The 8,553-nt window shown below is 47.6% G+C and overlaps 1 protein-coding gene across 1 annotated transcript in view; it reads right to left on the bottom strand.

The window, feature by feature from the left end:
- SCUBE2 (signal peptide, CUB domain and EGF like domain containing 2) overlaps window positions 1–8,010 on the bottom strand; it is a 41,689-nt gene extending 33,679 nt beyond the window's left edge. The window contains exons 1-4 of the mRNA XM_065635680.1: window positions 7,908–8,010; window positions 5,530–5,652; window positions 4,971–5,096; window positions 1,629–1,763 (exon numbers count right to left, since the gene is read on the bottom strand). Of these exons, the coding sequence (XP_065491752.1) occupies window positions 1,629–1,763; window positions 4,971–5,096; window positions 5,530–5,652; window positions 7,908–8,010 (487 nt within the window). The remainder of the gene's footprint in view (window positions 1–1,628; window positions 1,764–4,970; window positions 5,097–5,529; window positions 5,653–7,907) is intronic.
- Window positions 8,011–8,553: the final 543 nt, after the last annotated feature.

Here is an 8,553-nt window from a genome sequence, read left to right on the forward strand (position 1 = left end):
AAAAAAAGGCGGGGAATCCCGTGGAGCACGTCTTCACAGTAATGGGGGAGAGGTGGGAGGGAAAGTCACAGCGTGATAATCTGAAAAAAATGGCTTTTCAAAAAACCAAAACAAATGGTTCTGTATTTTGGTATAAAGAAATGAAACATGTCATGCAAAAACAGTAAGAGGTTTTTTTGTTAATACTGGTATCCATAACAATATATTTAATTTAGTAGGTTTTTTGGGGGAAAAAAAAGCGCATCTTTTTGCCTCTTGTTTTTCAAAGGAAAAAAAAAGGCTAAATTAAGTGCAAATTTGGTATTATAGAAAAAAGGCCACCTTTGCCAAAAAGTTAAAAGACATTAACTGCATCTTTAAAAATAAGACAACAGAGGTAGAATTCCATAGGTACAATTTAGAGAACAAATATGAATGACAGGAAATGCTGTTGTTGTTATTTCAGGACAGAAGATACTTAAGTAGCAGCAAGGAAGAATAAAAAGAGTTGGAAGTTTTTCATCCCTTGGCATCAGGCAAGACAAGGAATTCAAGCAACCGATTTTCATCCTTAGATTCATCATCCATGCACACACACAGACACACACCACTGCTAGCAAGGAAACATGAAGAGAAATGCGTTGTCCCGCCACTGCAGCCTTCCTGCTCGTCCCCACTCCTGCCTCAGCTCCTGCAGCAGCAAACCGAGCAATGGCCTGAGGAACCACTATTCATCAGCAGACCCTCATGAGACCAAGCCCAGTACCAGGGAAGTCAAGAATATAAATCCTTAATTTAAACAAAAATCAATTAGCTGCGTCAGATGACAGCCACCTCAGCACACCAATCTGTGGATGGCCATATATGTCTATAGATGTTGATCTCTTCACTATGGGGATTTTTTAAGTGAGATATGTTTATTCATGCTCAGATTCCTCTTACAGTCATGCCAATGATAAGCCTTAGATTAAAGAAAGTTTTGCAGCTTTAAATACTTCATAGTAAGATATTCACTGTACAGTTCAATGGACAACTCCCTGATCTGAGCAACCACTTTAAAGCATTCCCTAAGGGCACCCAAAATAATTTTGTTCAATCTGATGTCTCGTTAGATATCCAAAGCTCTCTGATCTCTCTAAGTTCACTTCATAAAGGTTTTACTCAAAACAAAGAACGCAATTTGAATACCTTTGGGGCTGACAAACAATAAATCTCTTAGCTGAAACCTAAACACCATCCAGGGAATCTAAAAGGTACCCAAAGGTAATGCAGATATTGCCCTGTAACTAAAGCCGACGGAAATGGTCAGAACTCACTGTCCTACCATTTGTTGCCGTTCCCTGGGTCAGGACACAGCTTAGCTGCACAACAGAGCACAACGTACGCTGGGACTACAGCAGCACAGCCCTCAACAAACACAACACTGCAGACGTACAGGTGGGATCAAAGGGGCAGAGGGATGCAAAGATGCTTCAAAGTCACTTAGAAGATCCTGACACACTGATCCCTTTAAAAGGAGTGAGGACTTCAAGACCCTTCTCAGCTTTGAAAAACTCAACCTAAAAATAGTTTTGAAGCTGCTCTGGAGTTTTTGTAGTTAGCTTCTGTCAAAAGCTCCTGCGTGGTGCCTGGAGGGAAGCGAACAGTACCTTCTGAGCGGTGGATGCACGTATGCTGGTTATCGCTTAGAAAGAACCCTTCCTTACAACGACATTCATAGCTCCCCACAGTGTTGACACAAACATGCTGGCAGCCACCGTTGTTGAACATGCATTCATCTGTATCTGAAAGAGAGAGAAAGAGAAAGATCAGCTTTGTACTAACACCAACACACTCATATTGGCAGCAGCCACTCAATATGCAGTACAGACATCTCGGCATGTAACCATCCAGGCTGGTCTATTGTTGTGGTGCTGTCACCCTTGGGAAACTATATATTTGCTGCTGCTCTTCCCCTGTTCACAGTTTGCCCAGTTGCAGGGCTCCCAAGGAACATTAGCCAGCTAACCAGAATTACTGGTTACAACTAAGGCAGGGTAGCCCCGGTGGAGCCAGAATCAAGGCTCTACACTCCACCTTGGTGAACGTACCCTGCCTCTCAGAGCAGCGGGACAGCACCAACGCTCAGCAGCCCAGCACAGTTACATCTAGGCTGAGCATCCACACGTGGTTCTGTCTTGGTCAGTGGGACGCAACTTTGGCCCCAAACTCATCCAAACTGTAAAAGGTGTTTTTCCAGAAAGCTTCCCATTCTGAAGCAAAGGTGGAACAAGAAAAATACAAACATCAAAATAAATTTAGCTTAAAGCCTATCCTTTGCTCCTTATTTTCACTCTAGCTAAAATTTACATATCACATCTGTTCTGATGCTCAGTCCCATTTATCATCCTCCTCCCTCAACTCTAGGTCATCACCACTTACCATCAAGGCTGCTGCTGTGTTGCCTGACTGCAGTCAAGGACAAGAGCAGAGGTTCTGGAAATAGTTTTAATGTTGATTTTGCAATATTCAGAGCTTCAGCAATACCAGAGAATACAGAAAGGCTCTGCTTGCAAGATAACCAAGAGAAACAAAGAGTAGAAAAACTTCAGCTAATCCTCTGAACAACAGGATGCTCATCCCAACCTCCAATTGTTTGGAATTTTACCCATTAATAAGCGCAGGTTTCTGTAACCACTACCAGCAGAAAATTTTCCTATCTTAATTTTCAGAAATGTCACTCTGAACAGGAAGCTAAAGTGCTCAGTCCCTTAAAAAACAGGAGAAAACATTACTGAGGCCAAGCATTGGTCTCATTTGCAAATTCATGTGGAAAACCATATTTGCAGCCTGTTCTGTTCATTGTTCCTGTGCTAATAGTACAATGTTTTTAATTTAACACTGTAGCATTTCTGGCATAAAACAGCTGACTTCTAAAAAAGGAGAAAGAGAAAGGCTTTTAGGAAGAAGCATAACATAGCATTACAACAGATTTAATTTCTACTGAAGGCAATGAGTAAGCCAATTGGATGCAAAAGAATGTGACCTGTTGTAGCAAAAGGAGCAGCTGACATATCTCCATCACAGAGAAGCTGAGTATTTTAGAATTCTACAGTGATGTGAATGTGCAAACAATCATGAATAAACAGCCACCATAAGTCTTTAGAACTACAGATTTGAACTCCAGCAGATGTTTCTGTCTTACAGACCTTGGAAAGCTTACAAAAAATCATCTCTTTCCAACAAGTAATTGTCTATTTGGCTTAAACCCAGGCACACAGCAGAGATCTTCAAAAATAAGGGTGAGAGGAGGGCAACCCTGGCGTGAATAAAGTAAGTAAACAGATTAAGAGAAAATGTGATCCAATTTGCCGCATGCCAAAATATTTATTTAAAGTTTACATCACATCTCAAAATTGGCAGGTCAGTGGTAAAAACTTCATTGTATGTCAATGACATTTTATTTTACTTTAAAAAAAATCTGTCATGCAATACCGAGCAGCTTCCCAGTAACAAAGCAAGTGGTAGATTTTGGTCTGAGTTATGTCTGGGTCTTACTGATCACAAACGAGTCAGCTGAAGTGTGCTCTGGAGGGGCTACTGGATACGAAGAGAACGGCCCCTTTGGTGTCATTGTAAGAGACAACGTGTTGGTTCACACTCAGCCCTTCATGGTAACTTCAGCTGAACTCGACTGTGTGTTTACACAAACACACTAGAGAAAAATAAGATGGCCTTCCTATTATTTTGAAGTATCAGCAGATATTTTGCTTCCCTCTCTACTTGCTTTAGTGAAATACTTGGAACTTGGTGACTTCATCCTCTCCTCTGCTTACACTGTAACAAAGTTCATCTCTGGGTACACACCAAGTTCCCAGCAGATGAAACCCCACACAATCCTACTGGAGACTCCAGAGCTTTTCTGAAGATACAGGCCAGGACGGTCTGATCCCCCAACTGATATGCCATACGCTATAGTGGGAAACAACCCAGCCAACATAACTACAGTCTTGAAATGGTGCTGTGAGGGCCAGTTTCCCTCTGGCTGACATGGGCATGGCTGCCTGCCCAGGCACATCCACACTGCAGCAGAAGAGAGAAACTGAGTAATCTCTGAAAAAGCAGATGGGACAGGTACCACAGTGCAGGGCAGAGCCACGCAGGGTACCCAGCACAGGGCCCGGGAGCATGATGGCTTCATCAGCTTCATCCCAGTCCCAGGGAAATGTCACCAGCAGCACACCACGCTGTCAGCAGGCTGGCAGCTCCTGCATTTCTGTACACTGCTGCCTTGAGTGCTGCAGGATACTACCGAGGTAAAACCACAAGGTCTTTTCACCCATTTTTAAAAGATTTTCACCTGCTGGTGCACAAAAAGAAGGAAACTATCAAGGTCTTTAAAATACAGAAAAATAGGGTGAGTGTGTGTGCATGCAGGGTCAAGGCAGTGTTGAATACTTTTCCAGAGCTGCATACTTTGCTTCACACTAACCACCCAGGGAAACTCCAAGCATTCGGCTTAGTCCCTCTGTACTTCAGTAGCCTGTATCACACACAGCTCCTGCACACTCCTAATTGTCTTTTCCTTACAGTTTGCACGACTGAAAGCACTCGGACACAGTAAGAGAAGCCCGCACCTTCTAGATGTAGTAAAGATTTCTAAACCTAGAAACACACCTGAGAGCTGATCCTAAACTAATTTGGGAACAGAAAAGACAATAATAGCACGTTCTCTTACATAAACTCATTTAGCATAATAATAGATGGCCCTTCACACATTTTAACCCAAAGCACTTAACAGAAATGTAGCACAATTATCCTTCTCTTTTACAAACGGAGAAAGAGCCAAAATGGGATGGCGCATCAGCACCTGGCATTCCTTAGTCCAAAACATAACATTCTTCTCTAGCTGAGCCGATTTAGCCCAACAGATCCCCCCGCATTTCCCGTGGGTGCAGCTAAAGGGTTATGTCAGCATCACCACTCAAAACGTCCGTGAACACGCTTCTTACCCAGGCAGTTGTGGCCATCGTGAGCCAACATGAAGCCATCGTAGCAAGTGCAGCGGTAATTGCCTGGAATGTTGAAACACTCGTGGACGCAGCCTCCATTGAAGTCGTTATCACATTCATCAATGTCTAAGGAATAAAGCAAAAGTCAATGTGACGGATGCTTGCCTGAGTGTTACGCACAGCTAGAGATGAGACTGCGCAAATGTGAGCAGCAACTGCTGTCCGAAATCATCATTGTCTTGCAAATAGACTATACTTAACGCGTTACTTGCTGAATGTTTCTAAAGAGTGACAAAACGCCCCGAGATTCCCGTGCAGCTTTACCTTTATCGTTTTTACGGCTGCTGGTTAAACAAGCTAACTATTAGATTAAGTGATATTACTAGGTGAAAAGACATGCAATGTTGCCCCTGATTTTGCAAACAAGTAACTCAGGTGCAGAAAAAATTACTATTTCCATTTAAAATCACCCTCCGTATTCTAAGCAATTATTTTAACGGCTCTTTCTAGAAATACCTCATGTTGACACAGGCAGAGCATAGTGCTTCGGTCACTTTACCTTCACATTTCTTCCCTTCGCCAGCGTAACCCACTTTGCACATGCACTTGTACAGCTTGGGGGTGTTTTGACAAATCGCGTCTGGGTGACAGTCATCGAGCCCCAGGGCACACTCGTCCACATCTGTGAAAAGACAGATTCAGGCCTGGAGGACAGGACATGTCTCCTGTGCACATCGCTGACCAGACGGCACAAGGCTGAGCACCTGCTGGCAGTGCACAAGCACAGATTGTATGTGTGTGTGAGCCAGGACAGAAGCATGCAGAGACCACACCTGAACTTACATTTGTATAATGCTCTACCTGCACATACATGTATTTGTATGCAATTCAGATAAGCTTGTGTTAAGCTTTTGTATCCACTTATAAATACATCCAAAATAATCTATTATGGGCTAGATCCTCCATGAGATTTAGCTGACAGTTTTGCACAGATTCATCAGAGACTGGTAATCTTTCTGGTTAACAAAATACAGTTATTGAAAGAGTTCTTGATCACATCTGTGACATGACCCTTAGGAAACCCAATGTTTTTTAAACTAACAAGAGTTTACAGAAATATACTTTCAATGTCACCACCAACATGTTAAAAGACTGACTTACCAATGAACAGATGCATAATTTACAAATAATGCCACTTTTTAAATATAATTATAGTATGTGGTGAGCAGCATTGCCAAATCACCTGGCCGGCCATCACAAAGCACAGCATACTGAAGCACAATATCCAGGTGGAAACTTCAGAGCAGAGAAAATGAAGAGAAAGGGAAACACCAACAGAAGGAAGTCCTGGAGATGAAGAAGTACAGACAGAAGAGGAAGAAAAGTTACAGGCAGCAGAAGACATCAGCAGAAGTTTTTCCTACAGCAGAACAGAATTCTTGCACGGATATAGGAAGATTTCCAGCAACTGGCTAAAAGGAAGAATTGCAGAAGGAGCACCCCACATAGGTACAAAAAGTGACTCCTAAAACAACAAGATGAATTGCAGGAGTACCAGCAGAAGGTGACTATTTGAACAATCGGCCACTTTTTATAGGAGGAATCACTTTCTAACAGGGAATTTCAGCCAGCACCTCTCCCATTTACAATTATAGCATTCATCTATTTTTTTTTCTTTTTTTTCCTCCCAATCACAAAATATGCCTGTAGGTACTGCAGCAGTTGCCAACTGCACAAAATATTCATTTGGTTTTAGCTCCTAATGGCGTTTGACAGTGGGAAACAAGGCAAAGAGTCAGTGCCGGAGCAGCAGTGTTCTCTCTCCTGGCTCTCAGGTGCACACAGAACCGATAACAGCGCTGGAGTCCCCAGAAAGCAAGGAGGAGGTGGAAAACAGCCGCAGAGAGCGGCAGAACCCGCTTCCTCTCCAAGCAGAAAAATCGAGCCGTTAAAAGTGGGGGTGCGGTGAATCGAGGGAGCAAGTCAAGCAGGGCGGGGTGAAGGGAATCGCTGAGGGGCCTCCAGCCAGTGGGATTCGGGTAGCCGGGGCAGGAGGAAAGGGTGAGTGGGGAAGGAAAGCCAGCGGGCAGAAGGCGGCATCAGCCACAGGCGCTGGCTGCTCACCCCTGTGCAGTGAGGTCTCTCTCCCCTTCCAGCCCGGGCCAGGGAGGCAGAAGGACACACCGGCCCCGCAAGGGGGGGGTCCCAGAAAACACACGCCGGGGAGGGGGCTTCTTTCAAAGCTGTGACACAGAGAGATCAGCGAGATCCTACGCCAGCGGCAAACAGCCGTTCCGCCGTTTTCTTTTTACAGTGACCCTCTGCGGTCCGCAGCGCTTGGAAGATCAGCAGTAAAAAATCCCAGCGTTAATGCGTACAGAAGCATCACAAAGAAGGCTAAAAAAATCAGTAGGCGCAGGGAGCGAGATTCTCTCCTGTCGTGACAGTAGCCTGAGCTGAAGAGAGACCCTGGAGAAAGGAGGCTGCGAGCAAACATCACAGCCTTAAACTTGGCAGTAAAGGCGATGCGGAGGAGGCTGCAGGAAGAATTACTGGGTTTATTCCTCGGCCACCAAAGGCAGATTAAGCCGCAGAGTTCACTTCCCCGCTCCTTCGGCAAAGGTGAGGCGCTAACCAGGTGCCCTACCCCGGGGGTCAGCCGCGCTCCCGGACGAGACCGCCTGCAAACCGGCACTTCAAAGTCACCAGCGGCGCCCGCGGCGCCCCGCGAGGAGCGACCGCCGGCCTGGGGAAGGGTCCCCGCTCATCCCGCCAGCAGCCGCACCTCGGGAACAGCCTCACCCTCCCGCCCCCCTGCCCCGGGCTTTGCCCCCCGGGCAGCGATGGCCCGGCGCCCCGAGGGGACAGCCGGTAGCGCCCGGTGCCCCGGGGGGAGCCGCTGTCCGGGGCTGAAGGCGAGCGGCGGGCGGCACTCACCGGGCAGGGCCAGGGCGGCGGGGGCGCCCGGTGCGGGCAGCAGCAGGAGCAGCAGCGGCAGCGCCCGCGCCCCCGCCGCGCCGCGGCGGCCGCCGGACCCCATCGATGGCGCTGCGGCGGCGGAGGCTGCGCTGGTGCTGCCGCCGCCGGGCGGGAGGAGGCGGCGGCGGAGGGAGGTGTCTGCGGGCGGCCGGCCCGCCTCGCACTGACAGCGGGAGCGGGGCGGCGGGGGCTGGGCGGGCCTCCCCGCCCGGGCCTCCCTGCCCTCCCCGCGGGCCGCCCGGCGGCACCCGGAGGCGACGAGCGCAGCCCCGGCGCACGATCCGCCCCATCCCACACGGAAACCCGCCGTGCGCCGCACCAGCGCACCCACCCCCCGCACCGGCGTTCAAACACCTGCGCAACGCCCCAAACACAGATGTCCCGGAGAGCCGACGTCTCCCGGGGGCACACGAAATACCTCACACGCAGACCGTGGGTGCCAGCGGCAAGTGTATTTGAACCGGGGCTCCCCTTTCGGGAGCGCCCGTGAAACGGTCTCTTTCTAGTAGAGACAAGCCCACGCAAAGATCGTGGATGCCTGCATCCTGTCACAACGCAGATGTACACAACTCCAGTCTCGCTTGTTTCTTTAAAAATAAAATAT

This window comes from Caloenas nicobarica, chromosome 5, assembly GCF_036013445.1.
Source record: "Caloenas nicobarica isolate bCalNic1 chromosome 5, bCalNic1.hap1, whole genome shotgun sequence".
NCBI classification, from domain to species: Eukaryota; Metazoa; Chordata; class Aves; order Columbiformes; family Columbidae; genus Caloenas; species Caloenas nicobarica.